The following is a 17,333-nucleotide window of genomic DNA, read 5'->3' on the forward strand; positions in this document are numbered from 1 at the left end:
TACAGATACCAGCGTCTGACGCCCCGGGGTCCTGCTTTAGTTGGCCTGGCACGGGGCCTGAGCATCAGGATTGTTCAGGGCTCTGTAGGTAATTATAATGTGCAGTCAAGAACCTCCAAGGTCTTTTGTAAAACTAAAATTTTGTGTATCAAGGAACTTCTAAGGATGCTCAAAAGATTTTGGCCTGGGTCAACACAGGCTGGTAAGGTTTACAGATATTCCAGAGGTAAGACCCTGAGGGTCCGTTTTCTCTTTCCTCAAATATGAGAAGAATGGGTTTGCAAAAGAAAGAGAAAATAGATTACCCTGCTGGAAAACAGACTACCCTGCTAGAATTCAAGACCAGCTCCTGTGGGAATGCAAACACCCAGCAGTGTACTGCTGTTTGCTTTTTTTTTTTTTTGGCGGTACGCGGGTCTCTCACTGTTGTGGCCTCTCCCATTGTGGAGCACAGGCTCTGGACGCGCAGGTCCAGCAGCCATGGCTCACGGGCCCAGCCGCTCCGCGGCATGTGGGACCCTCCAGGACCAGGGCACGAACCCGCGTCCCCTGCATTGGCAGGCGGACTCTCAACCATTGCGCCAGCAGGGAAGCCCTGTTGTTTGCTTTTAAAACAACCAATACAATTCTCTCTTCTTTTGACAGGACATAAAGGCCATTCTGTTTGGTTCCAGCTTTTGCTGTTTCAATGAAGAGTGGAAACTTCAGAATTTTTCCTTTAACGACTCAGCATCATTAAAATATGGCATCGTGCAGAACAAGGCAGGTTGTTTTTAAGTGCCCCCGAGGACTCTGCTGTGGGCCCATCATGGACAGGGGCACATGTCCCCCAGTTTCGTAAATCCTTTGGGTGTTGCCTGTGCCAGCCCCTTGTTTGCTGAGTTGTCACCCAGGGCAGGAACTTCACGTGTGGCTGGCAGAGCAGAGCGGGGCAACATGACCGCTGCCGTGAGGGGTGCGTGATGCTGGAGGGGACAGGGAGCAGGAGGGGGCCTGTGTCTGCTCCGGGGTACCAGAGAGGGTCCTGAGGCTAAGTACTGAGAGACGATTTTGCAGGTAGAGCTGGAGAAAGGACACTGGAGGCAGGGGGCAGCATGAACAAAGGGAGGCTGTGTGAAAATACAGGGACTGCAGGAAGGGGCAAAAGTATCAAGCGTGAGGACCAGAAGTATGCGGGGAGGATATGATATAAGACGGGGAAATGGAGGTAGATTGTGGCAGGATTTGAACATGGCTTATACACAGTTGCCAAGATACACATTTTCAGAGCCAGAAGATAACTGTAAAATCCGGCAGCTTATCCAGGTTCCGTTTCTCAAGCCCCAGGAGCCTCCCCCTGCCCCACACTGCCTGAGGAAGAACCCCAAGACCACCCGCTTCTGCCCCTAATTTGGCCAAGTCAGCACATCTTCTTGCACCCCGAGTTCAAGGGCACCCACGGCCCCTGCTCTGACAGTCCTTGTACTTGTTGATGCCTACAGGGGTGAGCTCCTCAAGGAGCCCCCTCCCTCCAAGTCACACCTACTAGGTGCTGAGGCAGGCCACCGGCTGGGGAACAAGATTGCTTACACAAGCGGAGGCTGCCCAAGGGGCTTGCTTCTAGCTGAGATGGTCAGGGAAGCCTTCCTGGAGGAGGAGGCCTTTAGGATGGGCCTTGAAGGCTGGGTAGACAATTGACACCGTCAGCCTGTGGACACGGAAACATGTCTCTGGATGCCTGGACACCCATGGTGTCAGCCCCTGACGGGTTGTGAAGAATCACTTTCCCCCCATCACACGCTACAGACTTTGCTCCTTCCTCTAGCGATGGGCACCTGGGCCTCTGTCACCCCCTCTCTGTGACTCAGGGTCAGCACTTCACAGAAGTAGTCGCCACGCAGGAGACCCCTGTTTGAGGCTCTGTAACCTGTTGGAGGAGGCTGGTTCTGGAGGAGCAGGTGGCCCTGCCCTGGGTCAGTTCTCACAGGCACTGATGCGCGTCCTTCTTTGCAGGGTGGTCCCTGTGGGGTTCTGGCAGCTGTCCAAGGCTGTGTCCTACAGAAACTCCTGTTTGAAGGAGATAGCGGAGCTGACTGTGCTCGGTAAGTCAGCGCTGATTCCGGCAATAGCTTCTCTTCCCAAGGCTTCTCACTGTCCAGAAAAAATAAGCAAGGAAATGTGTGTTTGTTCCCTGATACTTCCCGTCTTCTGGAAAGGGAAACGGTGGCTGGCTAACAGGGCCAGTGCTGACCAGTTTAAATGACCTGCATGCCATTTGTTTCTAAGGGCAGGGAGGCTTGTTAAGTCCTGTGCCACATGGGAAGTGGCAGTGGGAACAGCACTGAAACTCAGGCCACCCCCTCCTCAGGAGTGGAGCACAGCAACCGCCCAAATCCCGTCCACACCCAGGTCAGCCTGCTGACCCCTCCGCTGAGCCCAGGTCTCCCCTCCCTCCCCTCGTTCCCCCACCTCTGCTAACAGCCATCTCCACAGGGTCCAGCCAGACCTGCAGGATATGGCTTCCTCCCCTTGGCCATTCTTTCTCCACCTCACACACTGAGTGTTTGCACACAGCCCCTCATTCTCATCCTCACTCCCTCCACAGACATTTCTGGAACATTCTCTCTGTGCGGGTACCAGTGATTCAGAGAGGAGTAGACGCATTCTCTGTTCTCCAGAGTGCTCTGTGAAGTTGACGGATGGAGAGGAATCCATAATCCTACCTTGCGGTTGGTGCTCAGGTAGAAGGATTATCGAGGGGCTACCCAAGGCTGGGGCCAGCTCGGCCAGTTTGAGGAGGCAGCCCTCTTACCTTAACCAGTAACTGTGTGCCCAGTGGTACTGAGTCACCCTCAGATTTACAGAACTTCTGGCACTTCTCTTTTTTCTTTTTTAGTTCAGATCTAATATACATACAGAAGAGTACACAACTCAAAAAAGGGCACAACTCATGTATGTTCTGCTTAATGAATTATTGCAAAATCACACACCCATGTACACAGCACCCAGATCAAGAAAGAAAATATTTCCTGCTCCCTGGAAGCATCCTCCTGCCCAGTAGATACCTCCATTCTCTTCTCCAAAGTTGTGATTAAGCGGATTTGAAAATCACAGCTTAGTTTTGACAATTCCTGAACTTTAATTAAAGGGACTTGCCTTTTTTTTTTTTTTTTAAAAGACAACAAGGCCCATCCCCCATTTATTCACGTTCAAATTCCTGGGAAAGACACTAGTTTCCCAGACATCCAGCCAAGCTTGTACAAAACGAAACACATTTTACCATCTTAGAGGATGTGGCCTTAGACAGGATCCAAGTGAAGGTGGCTTTTCATGCTTGGCATTTCAGAATTTGTCCGATAATATGATTTGTCTAATTACTTTACAAGGTAACAATCAAGGTGCTTGGTTTCAAGCTGAAAGATGCTAACCATAAGCATAGCGTAACTATAGCCGGAAGCCCAGCGACACAACATTTGCACAGCAAAGTCTGACCTTGTGCTGTTCTTGTGCTGTTCTTCTCCCCAGTGCCTGCTCTGGAGTCCAGTCCAGCAAAGTGCGGCCCGCACAGTGAGTGTCTGATGATCAGGGACGCTCCTGGCTGGCTGGCTGGCTGGGACTGGCTAAGCGAGGGACCTCTGGCTGCCTGCCCTCTAAGGGCGCAGGGACCCTCTCGGAGCACATATGCACCTCCACCCCTACCTTCCCTCCTTGCACTGGAGAGAGGCGCACGGGGAGGACTTAATAGGCGCTTGGAGGGCGTGCGGGCCTCAACAAGGCAGCTGTGGCCTTGCCCTCATGGCACCTACGACTGAACACGAGAGCCAGATGAACAGGAGGTCCCAGGGGGACGTGCAGGGAGCTCAGGGACCACCCGGACGTGAAGAGGGTCAGGCAGGCTTGCTGGAGGAGTGACATTTTAATCTTACTGAGATCCGGAGGATGAGCAGGGCTCCTGACTGGCTTCGCACACACCCTCGCACAGGCTTGTTCCTCCCTCGATTTCTCCTTTCCCAGCAAATCCCTCAGCCTCCTTCCCTGGCTCCTCACGTGCAGAGGCCATGGCCTCAGGGCCGCCTTCCCCAACCTCCCCAGACGCTGTGGCCCCCACCACTGGATGCCCTTTTTATCCAAGTCATTACCCGTCCATTGTCTGTGCCCCAGAACACAAGCCCCCTGAGAACAGGGGCCTTCCTAAGCTGCCTGGGCCGTAGCCCGTCGTCCCTGGTATCCAGCCCCAGGCCTAGTGCACAGAAGAGGCCCCTCGGAACTTTTGTTGAATGAACGCATGGACAAACATATGAGTTATCCAGACTGACTGGGAGGGGAGGGGATAGTATTCCAGTAAGGAGAACAACATGTGCGGAGGCCCGAGGTCAGGGAGTGGCCACGGCAGAGTGTAGGGGGCAGGGCGAGACCCAGGCCAGGCTGCCAGAGGGCCCGCAGGGCCCAGCAGCTAGCTCAGGTCAAGCCTTGGCCTTGGCCCTCGTGGGAGGTGTTTGATAATTCATTTCAGCCCCACGTCCCTTCACAGCTGCTTTTGAACTTGGACTTTGGACTTCTTGGGGGAAGTTGTAGATCATTTCCCAACAGTCAGGAAGGGGTGTATAAGTTGGTTCCCGGAAGGGCCGTTTCTGCCCAGGGCACAAGGCAGGCTTGGCTCCTTGTCACCTGCCCTACAGTCCCACTAAGGGGATGTGACAGCCTCTGGATCCCCAGGCACGTCCTCGGGAGAGAGTTCTGCTCGCCACACCTGAGAGGGGAGCTAGGGCTTGGAAGGCAGAAAGCCATTCGGGCTGGGGGCCCCAAGACGGGCTCTGGGTAGAAAGAAAACTGTACCAGCTGTGGGAAGAAGAGTTGGAGCCAGCCTAGATTGAAGGCCCTCGGAGGCCGGGCTGGTGGGGCAGGAGGGGAGGAGGCTGGAAGGGGCTGCTGGCTGCTGGGAGCTACGTGTGGGGTGTGCCTGGTGGGAAGGAGCCCCGCTCTGGGGGAAGGCTGCCTGGGTGGGCCAGAGGAGGCCTGTGCTGAGCAGCCAGGAGAGCTCGGCCTGCTGGCCAGGCAGGGTCCCGCCCACGGGAAGCGCGGAAGGGTTCATGCTGCAGAAGAGTGACCTCACCTTTCTTTGGAGTCCCACAGCCTTGGGTGCTCCTCGTAAGTCCCTCCCCTGTTGCCCCTCCACGCCCGCGGCCCCAGGCCCTGCACCCAGAGCTGCTCTCCACGCAGGCTGAGCATAGTGGTCTGGCTTCCTGCTGGTGCTGGTGGCCGAGCAGGCCCAATAGTGGGCATTCTTCCTACCCATCCGAGAGGGAGGGGCGGAGAGCTTGGCTTAGTGACCCGGCTGCTCTCATCTAGCCCAGACCACTGAAAGTGCCTCAGGGGACTCAGGGAGACAGGGCTCCGAGGGGGACCAGCTGGGGGAGGTCCCAGTGGTGATGGGCTGTGGGCAAGGAGCACCAGCTGCCTCCACACCCCCCATTCTATGTCTCCTCCTCTGGCTTCCGCTGCTGTGGACCTAGCTTTGCTGAGGCATGAGCCTGCCTCGGGGCTGGAGGCCGACTGGGGGCGAGAGGAGAGAGTCCTCCTGGGTTCAGGCTAGGACTTGGGTCAAGCAAAGGCCAGGGGAGAGAGCGGCCGGGGCCTGGGGCTGGCAGCCGAGGGGGGAGGTGAGAGCGGAGTCTGGTCGCCGTTTGCTGAGGTGAGGCCCTGCAGATTGGAGGCCACGGAAAGTCGTCCTTGCCAAGTGGGTGTCGGTGCAGCCTATAGGTGCCCGTGCTGAGGCTGCGGGGAGTGCCCAGCTCTGTGGTCCTTAGCCTGTCCCAGGATGGTGGTTGCTGAAGAGAGCACTGGACCGGCCAGAGACCTGGATTACAGTTGTGGGCCAGCAAGGCCTCACTTCCTCCATTTGTGAATCTCTGTCCTGCCCAAGTCTGACTCAGTAAGGAAATGCAAACCAAATCCTTTGTAAATCAAGGGCTGTGCAAGTGGGTGGGACCTTGAGATCGCCTGCTGTGGTACATATGGGGAAACTGAGGCCCGGAGAGGGAAAGATGCTTGTCCAGGTTCACACCTGACCTCCGGGGCAGAGCCAAGCACGTCTGTCACACCACACTGTGCCCTAGAAGAGACTCTGAGCCCCAGGCGAGCCAGAGAGGCCAGGAGGCGCTGGTGCTGGGAGGCTGAGTGTCATGGGCTTGAAACACCCAAGGGCTGGACACCCAGATGGACTCTCAGTGACCAAGGTGCAACTCTTTAGGCTCTGTAGTTTACAAAGGGCTCCTAGGCAGAACCTCCCCATTTTTCCTAATTTGGGAAAAAAAAAAATCAGAAGAGTACAGAAGAGTAATGCGGCAACCCCCTGGGGACCTGCTGCTTCATGTGAGTAAAGGATGACATTCGACATCCCTGCGGGAACCTCTCGCAGCCCCGGCTCCTCTGGTTTCCTTGATTCATTTGTACGATCTTAATATTGATTGTTTGGGTCATTGATGTCGCTGCACAGGCTGGTGTGCTGAGCTGGGTTTGAGCCTTCAGTACTCCCTTTTGACTCTGAAATTCCAAGATTTCAGAAATGATCCGGTTTAAAAAAAAAAAAAAGAGGAAGAGAAAAGCAGGCAAGCTGCTCTGTTCTCTCTAGGAGCACTGCGTCGGCCCTCATGCCACACAGAGGCGGCACCTGCAGCTGCTGAATGCTGAGCTCTTTGGGAGCTCCGGGACCAGGGCTGGTGGGCCTTCCTGCACTGGGTCTGCAGGCCTGGACGGGCGTGGCCCCCTGCTCGCCATCTCCCCGCACGAGGCTGAGTGTCATATGAGCTTGAAACACCCGAGGGCTGGACACCCAGATGGACTCTCAGTGACCAAGGTGCAGCTCTTTAGGCTCTGTAGTTTACGAAGCCGCACGAGAATGTGATTGCGGCCTCCAGGGAAATCATGCTGAAATAAAGGCTTCTTGGCAGAGGTGGTGTTTTTTCTGAAGGACTGTCTGGCTTCATTAAGACTCATCCCATCAGGCTGGCAGCCGGCCTCTCCTCAACTGGGGACGACAGAGCCGGGCGGCAGGGCTCGGTGTTTTTCCACTTGAGGAGGGCTGTGCCAGCCGCCTCGGCTCGTGGGAAGCGATGGTGAGCCTGGTTCCCCTGCGGGCTTGGGGAGTGCCACAGGCAAGGGAGCTGTCCTCTGGCCTCTACTTCCCTTTTCAACTGGGGAAGTCGAGGCCCAGAGAAGGAGGGGCACTTGCCCAAGGCCCCTCTGGACCCATTAGTGGAGCCAGGCTTGGAACCCAGGTCTGGTGGTCCCCAGGCCAGCTCTGGCAGCGTTTGACCCTGAAAGGGGGCAGAAAGGTCTGCAGTCATTCGCCAGCTTTCTTCTGATTCTTCTACAGGTTCAGACTAGCGGGCACGTCAGGGTGGACTGGTGAGCCCTGTTTTGAGTTAATGATGGTAGAAACATCTTTTTAATCTGAAAGACTTGGGTAATTAAGCCAAACACAGGATGTATTACTTCCTGACGCCCATTGCCCATCCTTAGACAAATCCTGCACTTCTTCTGTGAGGTATTAGACTCTTTTAAAGAAACTTCTCTTGGTGCGAGAGCCCGGCCAGGTGCTAGATTTCGCGGTAGGGGTTGGATAAGCGCGTGTGTGACTGATGAAGACAGTGCAGGACCACCCTGGTCACCGAGGTGAAGGCAGACCCTGAGTTCCCCGGTGAAGGTGGAGGCCGGCGATTCACTGCAGCGCCTCCCTCCTCCCTCCTGTCATCCGCACACACCCCAGCCCTGAATACCCTGTGGCTGGTTTACCTGGCAGAAGGGCCGGGCTGGAATGATGCTTGGGGGCATCTGGCCCAGGGTCTGCATTCTGGACATTCATCTCCTTGGAATCACAACCCACAGTAGTGGACTCTGTCATCCCCAGAGCTTGTTTCCTGCCCCACCCCCATCCAGGTGACCGTCAGTCGTGTCTGTCCCACCTCCTGAGCACCTACGCCCATCCCTCCCGCCCCTGCCCAGGACTGGGGTGCCCTGCTCCTCAGCTGAGCTGTACGGCCAGTGCCCGACCAGCACTGCTGCTCCATCTTGCCGTCCCTCCAGTCCTCACTGTACGTACTCACCACAGGCTCCTTTTACAGCACAGGTGTGACCAGGGCACTCCCCAGCTTGATCCCTCGACATGGGCAGGAGCGGGGCAAAGTTATGCCTGGATTGTATCCTCCGTCTAGGATGTCTATGCTGGAACACCTCCAGACGGAGCTACCAGGTCACCTTGCAAACATTCACTATGGTCCACACTAACTTACTGAAGCAGGTAACGCTTGCCTGAAAGCTTCTCAGTGCAGCCACAAATAAGATTTTAAAAACCAACATATATTAAGTACTTATCGCATGCCAGGCACTGTTAGAAGCACTTCACACGTATTACTTCATTAATCATTAAAACCACCCTATGAAGGAGGTACTATTATTGTCCCCTTTTAAAAGGGGGAAACTGAGACACAGAGACTAAATGATTCACCCAAGGTCACACGGTTAGTAAAAACTGGACAAAGTGAAACAGCAGTGAGGGAAGAAGGAGAGCGTGGCGAGGTGGAACCAGCCATCTGGAGCTCCTGGTGTTGGGGACCAGCATCCCTTTGCCTCTGAGCCCATCTTTCCTGCACCTGCAATGCTATCAAGAGACCTCGCTCCTGGGCCCGGCCTATCTTCCAGGTCTCACAGGCTCTAATTACAGACCCTCTGAACTTCCGTGTTTCTACACAAAAGTTCTCATTCTTTTCAATGGCTTCCATTTAGTCTCTCCATCCTTCCCTGTGTCTTCTCCAGCATGCTCTTCCCTGCATCAGCTCCAGACACAGCTTTCCAGAAAACAGTAGCACTGGGAGAAGTACGGTGGTCAGGCCTGGGTTCCATTCCTGGCCTAAGGCCTTGGGGAAGCCCCTTGCCCTTGCTGGCCTTCGCCTCCACACCCGGATCCTTTCTCCTTTGTCCAATGAGCCCTGCTTTCCAGGCCTTCCTTCGTCCTTGGCAGCTTCTCCTGAATCCCAGAGCAATGTTTCCTCATTTTTGTTTTCATAGTTGACCGTGGCCCAGGGCCAGTGCTTCCCGAATCTCAGGTGCCCGGTTTGCTGGTGGTGTGGTAGCTGTTTCCAGAGGAGCAGGCAGGCTTCCTGAGGCTGCAGACATACCAGGGAGTCTGCATTTCATTTCTCAAGTGGTTGAGTGCTTGTTTGTCTCATTGAGTTAGAAGGACTGCCTGGTGTCAGCGGCTTGTCATCACTTTCACATCAGATACAGGGAGTTCACCATCCTGTGAACTCTCTGGCCACAGCCAAAGCGGGCACTTGACGTTTCCATAAAGAAAACAGCAATGGGTACCCTTTATTGAGCGTTCTCCCCATGCCAGGCACTGGGCCATGGACCTTACACAGATCATCTCATTTAAAGCTCCCAACACGATGAAGGAGGTACCACTGCCCCAGCCAGTCTAGGGATGGGGAAACTGAGGGACCCTATGTCACGTTGCCTCCCACTTTAAAGTCACTGGACCACAACAGCCTGGGTGCAGACGGCTGGCTCTGTGGCCCGGGGACTGGGCCGTGACCACATGCTGCCCACCATGGTGACCTGTGTCCTGGTCTCCGGGTTCTCCTCTCCTATCCTGGAGAGGAAAGACAAACACCAGTTTTCACCTGCTCCCCACCCAACAGCTCAGCCTAGAGCTTAGGGTACTTGGTGGCTGAAAACATTGAAGCTCCCTCTACGTTGCTGGGAGCCCTGGCGTCAAGCCCCTTTTGTTTGTTAGGTAGTGAGACACTCAGACGCTCAGCCTGCCTTCGTAGGAATTTAAGAAAACTTCCCAGAATCCAGGGGTGGGCAAGGAGCACAGCTCTGTGGAGCCCTGGAGACAGAAAGAGCGTCTGTACGTGGCTGTCGCTTCTTCTGTCTTTCTCATGGACTTCATGCAATAAGGGCCTCTTCGTTACCGTTTTTATGGTAAGAAGTCTCTCTGCCATTTTTTTTTTCTTTTTTTTTGTGGTACGCGGGTCTCTCACTGTTGTGGCCTCTGCCGTTGCGGAGCACAGGCTCCAGACGCGCAGGCCCAACGGCCATGGCTCACAGGCCCAGCCGCTCCGCGGCATGTGGGATCCTCCCGGACTGGGGCATGAACCCGTGTCCCCTGCATCGGCAGGCGGACTCTGAACCACTGCGCTACCAGGGAAGCCCCTCTCTGCCATTTCTGACACCACTGACTGCCTGTCCTTCTCCAGCCCTTTTGCTCCCAAGACTGTAACGGCCCGTCTCCGAGCTCTGCCCTTCCTGCCTGCCTCCCCTGCCTCTCCCACGCGCTGGAGTTCCACTGGGCTCCAGCCTTGGCCGCTGCCTCTGCCTTCCTCATCCTCTTTCTGGGAAATCTTAGCCACGCGGGGTGCCGAGGACCCCTCACACGCTGCTGGTTCATAAGCCTCTACTCAGCCCAAGCCGCTCTCCTGGGCTTTAGAGCGACGGCTTCACCTGGGAATCCCACATGCCCCTCCAGCTGCCCACGCCCCCCACCGCCGTCCCCACCCCGTATTCCCCATTTCAGTTGGTGGCACCGCCATGCACTCACCAGAAGCCCTGCCGTCCTCCCGAATCCTCCGTTTCCCCCGTCCCCACGCCCTATGTCCAAGTAACCAGCAAGTCAGGCTACTTTCCCCTCAGCACTCGTGGTCTGGTCTCCTATCAGCTGGGGGAGCGCGGGGCACCTGCTTGCGTGAGCCGCTGTCTCCAGGGGCCTGGGTGTCGGGACTGGCCAAGGCTGGGCGGGGCAGGGCGGTGCCCCTGCCTGGGATGGCAGCAGTTCCGGGCTCAGTCCCCTGGGCTTTGTCAGAACCCGCAGCCTTTTCTTCCACTGCTCCGGGTCCTGCCGAGTCTCCAGAGGCTGCTTTGCTCCCGTGGGTGATTTCCTCAGCCTGTTCCTCCTCCAGCCCTGCCAGGGCCCCTCCCTCACAGCTCTTCCCTTGGTCTTCATCTGCAGAGGCCCTCGTCCCAGGCTCTACCCGAGCCCCTGGGCCGCAGGGCTCCGCTGGGCAGCAGAGGAAAGGACAGGCCATCTTCCGCAGGGCTGCGCTGTCGCTGATGTCTGTCCCCATAGGCATAAACATACTTCCCTTTTTGTCCTCAGGCAGCTGAAGCCTTCAAACGCTCGTAGGACCCGCTGCCTGGCCCTGGCCATTGCGGACATTGTGTGGCGGGCTGGAGGCCACGAGAGAGCCGTGGTCACTCTGTAAGTGCTTCCCTGGGCTGTGTTGCTACCACTCCACCTCGGGCGGGCACAGCTACAGGCCAGCTGGCTGTGCGCTTTCCTGTCCTTGGGGAAATCATCGTCTCACACAGGCTGTCTGGGCCTGAGGACTGTGTCTGTGTCCTCCCAGACCCCTGCCCTGTGCTCCAGGCCAGGAGGAGCCCAGAGAGTTGGCCTGATGTGCTGGGCAGCCCCACACCAGGGGAGGGCCAGCCCTCCACATGGCTCCGGTCGAGAGGGGTCGGATCTGGGGATCCTTCTCTGCAGGGGGTGCTGGCGGATGTAACCTGCCTGAGAAAACCCATGCCCCCGCCCCTCCGCCCCCCACCGACAGCTTGCTCCCCTCTACATTTCTCTGATCTGGAGGCCTCGGAAAACAGCCTCTAGGTGGACCCAGTCATTTGTACTGCTCCCCCCAGTCCCCAGAGCACGCTCCTATTTGCTCTGTCACTTGGATCCCCGTTCCGGTGAGGAGCCTCAGAGAGATGAGAGGTCAGCGGTGGAGGCAGCGCGTTCTTCCTCCCCGCTACCTCCGTCCTACTGGTGGAGGATGCCATGCTCGTAATCTATGTGGATGGTCTGCCGGCTTTTCAGCCTGACCCTTCAGAGTGGAAGCATCACTTCATCCCAGCTGTGTGGCTAAGCTTTAGTAAAGGGGGTGCCCTTTGGATACAAGGGCCACACCCTGGATGGGGGCACAGTGGTCAGTAGAGCACAGTACTTAAGAGATTCCAGAGGCTGACTCCCAGTGCTGTTGCTTATTGACTCTATGAGCTTGACTGACTCGACTTCTCTGTGCCTAGCCTGTTTACTCACCTGGAAAATCGGGGTGATAGTAATGATTACTTAATGGGGTGAATGTGAGAATTGAACGAGTCAACATAAATAAAATGGTATATAATGAATGACAATATCATCGATCAGTTTAAATAATTTATCTGTATAAATAAGTGATAAAGAATAGTATGAAGCACTTAGGATAAGGTCTGGCTCATACTAAGTATCGTGTCAGTGTTAGATATTATCATCATTATCACTATTGTTCTTATCGAGTGCTTGTCCTTGGTACCCATGTTCCAGGTGACTTACAAACCCTGGCCCTTAGGATCTGCATGGCAGCCTTGAGAGCATATGGGGCAAAAATTCAATCTCTCCTTACTTTACAGATTAGGAAACAGAAGCCCAGAGAGGGGCGGTGGCTGGTCCAAGGCTGCACAGCAGGCTAATGTCATAGTGGCCCCAAACCCAAATGCAGCTTCTAGTCCATGCCTTCCCGGGCCGCACATGCACGTGCTGTGTAAACAGATGTCCTCCAAGAGAACAGAGGCTGGACTTCCTCAAGTCCCTAAAGACGAAGGGCAAGTGAGCATTCCTTAGTCTGGAAGCACGCTCGTCGGTGGGTGAGAGGCAGGCTTCCTGCTACCAGGATTTGGGTTTGGTTATCCCGAGCTCTCCTTCGGCTGTCTTTTTTCCATCCCATGTTAGCACCCGCACCTCCACCCCCTCCCCTTTAGTGGAGTTCTCCGGACCCGGCCTAGCGGGTGAGTTCAAAGCGGGGAAACGAGGTGTGCTTGGCTCCCTTCTTTCCTCTGGGCCACCTTTTGGGTTGTCCTCATTGAGCAGCCCGTGTGGGTTTTGCCCTGGCTCTGGGGCATGTCTTCTCTGCGCGCAGAGACTCATGCATCTCCCTTTCCTTTTTAGGGCTTCGAGAACGCAGCAGTTCAGTCCAACCGGGAAATACAAAGCAGATGGAGTCTTAGAAACAGTACGGCTTTCTGGAAAATTATCACGCAACCTTTGGCTTTGTTTGGGGACAGTCTCCTTTCATATAAGTAAATCCTTCCTCAGTTGGGGATGGACCAGCCTTCCCTGTGGCCCAGGCCAGCAGCATCCTCCACCTGGGATTGGGGTGCAGGCAGAGGTGGGGGCCTTTGGGATGAGCTCTGGCCAGAACGGGCTTTATGGTCAAAAGGCCGATGGGCGCCCTGTCATGTTGAGCTTGTACAGAACCTGACGTCCCTCCAGCATTCGGTGCCCCATGCCTTTTGGCTAAACCCCAGCCTTCCCCGTGTCCCCCTTTACGTCATAGCATCCTCTCTGGGATTGCTATGAGAGGGTAGTGGGGGTGCAAGAGAGAGGAAGTTAGAGAGCAGAGAAGAGCTTTGATGGATGGAGCACCAGCTGGAAGCCAGACCCAAGTAAGATAAAGGACAGGAGAGAAATGAGAGACGTGTGAAAATGTGGAAACTCTGAGACTTTCCCACAAATTAACCTCTTCACTGAGGATTTTTGTTCTACTTAGCTTGTTTCCTTTGACCTTTTGGGCATGTGTGGCTCTGGGATCTTAATTAAGCATCTCGCTTTGTTGGATGTTATCTGTGAAAGTGTTTTTTTCTGACCTGCATGAGAAAGCACAGGAGACGCATAACCACTGCTTTGCACCGAACTCAGGGCACTGCCTGCTGGGCTTAGAACAGGCCTGGTGATGGCGACCTGAGTGGGTCACCCACCCCGTACTCCCCTGTCCCCCCACCCTCCCCGCCCCCAAGGGGCTCCTCAGATATCTGTGACTAACCTGCAGGGTGCAGCCCAGCCCGTCAGGGCCATCCATGCATGGTGCTGGCTCTGTGGCTTTAGTTCCATGATGTCTCCAATCCTGGGGCCTCTAAAGGCAGGCCCAGTGTTGCTGCAGGGCGGGAGCCCCAGAGCCCCCAGCTGGGCCCTGCAGCCTTTAAATCATACACAGGTGTAGGAGTGCCTCTCCACCCCTGCTCCCGAGGTCGCCGCTCTCTGACTGCAGGGACATTGCCCAGTGGGGTCTTGCAGCTGCTGAAGTTAGGGCCACAGAAACTAATCCAGCACGGGAGACCGTCCACCGGGCTTGGGTAGTTCACCCTGTGTGTTTGTGTTTCCCAGCTCATACTCCACAATTTGACCTCCTACGAGGAACTGGTGACTTTTCTTCAACAGAGCGTCCATCAGGTATGAACAGTGGTTTAGTTTGTGGGATGTGCGTTGCTAAGCTTCTGCTTTCTCTGTGGGAGACATGCTGGTGAACTGGGGTTGTTCCCCGTTCATCCCCACCCTGGGGTAGTGGGGCGATGTCGGCTGGAGAAGAGTGGCCTTGGGGGCAGAGGGTCCGACCTCTGCCACTATGTCCTGGAGGGCTGGCCATGGCTACAGGTAAAGGGAGCCGCTGCAGCGGGGGCTGCAGAAGCAGGGATGGAGTGGGGTCAGGCTGAAGGGGAGCAGCTATCAGACTGTGGTTATGAGAGCTTTCTCTCTGTCCAAGGGCAGGCAGCTACCTCTGCAGGTAAAGAACGTCAGTGAGTGGGGCCCAGTACCATCGGGGAGGTGACTAGGACATGGGTTCCTGGGCTGGGTTGGAGGTCTGAGCACTGTTGATGGAGATCCTGGTAGTAGAGGAGCTTGCTTGGTGTCCCGGGAGGCAGGGCTGGGCCCGGAGGGGCCTCCGGAGCATCCTGTCTACTGGAGGAGAGCCATGCACCTGCTCCAGGCTGTGAGATGGGGTGGAACCCAGCCAGGGCCTGGGAGCAGCCCATCAGAGGGCTGAGGGAATTCAGAGTTGGGCTGTAGCCTTGGGGCTTTGTGGAGGAGGTCCTTGAATGCTCTGAGGTGTGTGAAGAGCATTGTCTCTGGAGCCTGTCAGCGTTAGTGGGTGTTTACATCTTAGTAGTTCTGTGACCTTGGGCAACTTACTGGACCCCCTGTGCCTCAGTTTCCTCCTGTGTACCATGTGGCTGATGACAATGGTGCCTGCCTCAGAGCGCTGTGCAAGGCGTTTGCCTGGAGCCACTGTGTCCTGCTCCGTGTTCCCGGTGGTCGTTAGCTTTCATTGTGGGTGTTTCATCACCTTGAGATGGGTTAGTTGTAGACAGGTAGAGACGGGAGGAAAGCATGGCAGAGAGAAGCAGCCAGAGCCAAGGGACGCTGCGTTTCTGCGCCAGCCTGTCCCGCAGGTGCGTGGGAGGGGCTCTGATGTAGGAGGGGTCCTGGCCTTGGCACTGGGGGTCCTGAGCTGGCTGTCACTTGTTCCTGTCCCTGGCTTTCTCTGGTTCTTCATGAGCATAACCCAGTGGGCAGTCTGTAGATGCAGCGTGCTCACCACCGGCTCAGGGCCATGGGGCGCCTGGAGCAGCGGCCCTGGGACCTCCTCTGGCTTATTCCTTGGTCACAAGTGGCCTCAGGAAAGTCACTGGGCTTCAGTGGCCTCATCTGGAAAGTGGAAGATGGAGCAGTTAGTTAGCGGGTAACTTCCAGCTCTTTACTTTCCAACTGTGATTCTTAAAGAACCTTACACGCATGGGAAAGAATGTCTTCCAAATTAAGGACCAGGCAATTTAAATAAGCAGAAAGGACACCTTTTATTAAACATACCAGAGCAGTGTGAGAATACAGCAGTGCATCTGAGAGACGAGCAAATCCTGACAGCATCAGTGTGCATTCAGGGAGGCCAGGACCAAGGGCACCTGTGTTCACACTGTCAGGTGACGCAGAGCTGGAGGAGGGAAGCCCTGTGGGGCAAAGGAGGGGCCCTGGGGTGATTGCTCACATGACCTCAGGATCTGAGGCCCCATCATTGCCCCTGAGGCCCTGGGGTGGCCCTTCAGCACCAAGATGGTCTACATCCTTGTCTATAGATGGGGTCTCCCTCCTCCCTTGGCCTGTACCCCCAGGGTTTCGATGAAGCCCAAGCGAGACGGTGAGTGTGAAAGAGGTTCTGAGAGTGGGACCCTCGCCAGGGGCGGGAGCCGCCTACTTCCTGCCACACCTCTGGGCTCAGAGCAATTCCCCCTTCTCTCCTGGCCTTGATCCCTGGGTACGAGTGGTCACCATTTGGCCCTCGCTCTGGAAGGCGTTGTTTTCCCCCTGCAGTTGAAATTATGTTTTTGCTGGAAGCCGTTGAGCTGCCTCAGCACTACCCTCACCAAATTCATTTTTCATGGTCTGGGCCTAGGAGGGGTTCCTCGTGCCAGGCCTGGAAATGAACACTGAACCACGTCTGCCCAAAATAAACAGCCTCCTTGCTGTGTTTTCATTACCGCTCACCCTCCTGGTGAGATGTCTGGCTGCCGCCCCCTGCGAACTGGGGGATGCTCCTGCCCCTGCCTCCCACTGGGGTTCTTGGTGGACTCAGGTCTCTCCTGGGCCAGAGCAGCTCAGTGGAACGACCCCTTCTTCCCAAGCGGTACCAGACATTTTTCCAGACCCTGCTGGTGGGTTCTGGCCCAGTTGCCTGCCTGGACTCTCCTTTCAGTGCAGGCACTTCGCCCTGTGGCCTTCCATGGCTTGGCAGCTGGAATTTGATGAGATAATTTTATAACAATAAATGTTTTAAAAACAAAATGGGATATTGGTGCCATTCAGTCGTGTTCCATCCGGCAAGGGCCAGAGGCCCCAGGTGGGGGTCATGTCCCCGCCCTCTGCAGTCTCACCTAACCTGTCCACATGCAGGGGCATATCCACGGCTCAGGATGAGGTCCCCTTGGACGTGTCCCAAGGACTGTGGAAAATGCTGGCCTGAGTATAATAATAGTTCTCCACGTTTACACAGAGAGTTGGCTTACAGCGGGAGTCTGTGTTCCTTACTTCATTGCAGTCCTGCGAGTAGGAAGGCACGGCAGAGGGGGAAACGGACCCAGGAAGTGCCGTGGCCTCCCTAGGACAATGTGCAAGTCCATGGCAGAAGTATGTAGGCATTTCAGAAGGGGAAACTGAGACTGAGAGAGCTTTGTCACTCCTTGAGGCAACAGACAAGACTGTAGTAGAGCTGTGACAAGGGCACTGGTGGCCCGAGTCCTCCCAGGCCTCTGTCCCCCTGCGCAGGGACATCAGCATTCCTCTTTGCAATTGTCAGAGCACTTCCACCGACCTGGCCTCATAGGACGTGCAGCATGACCTAAGGAAACATGCAAGGGAGGTATTTGTTGTCCTCATTTTGCAAATGGGAAACTGAGGACAACAGAAGTGAAGTGACTGGCCTGAGATCACAGAATTAAGGTGACGTTGATTTAAGATTATTGTTGATTCATTCATTCCATTTCTGCTTCCAAAAAAA

The 17,333-nt window shown here is 55.6% G+C and overlaps 1 protein-coding gene across 3 annotated transcripts in view; it reads left to right on the forward strand.

The window, feature by feature from the left end:
- Positions 1-17,333, forward strand: part of MINDY4 (MINDY lysine 48 deubiquitinase 4) — a 161,594-nt gene that overhangs the window by 108,509 nt on the left and 35,752 nt on the right. For 2 of the 3 annotated variants that reach the window (XM_082631676.1, XM_082631677.1), the window contains exons 8-12: positions 646-762; positions 1,993-2,081; positions 11,135-11,236; positions 12,956-13,019; positions 14,171-14,236. In XM_082631676.1, coding sequence (XP_082487802.1) covers positions 646-762; positions 1,993-2,081; positions 11,135-11,236; positions 12,956-13,019; positions 14,171-14,236 — 438 coding nt within the window. The remainder of the gene's footprint in view (positions 1-645; positions 763-1,992; positions 2,082-11,134; positions 11,237-12,955; positions 13,020-14,170; positions 14,237-17,333) is intronic. The other variant, XM_082631678.1, reaches the window with a different exon arrangement.

This window comes from Mesoplodon mirus (genome assembly GCF_964341445.2).
Source record: "Mesoplodon mirus genome assembly, chromosome: 9".
Lineage (NCBI taxonomy): Eukaryota > Metazoa > Chordata > Mammalia > Artiodactyla > Ziphiidae > Mesoplodon > Mesoplodon mirus.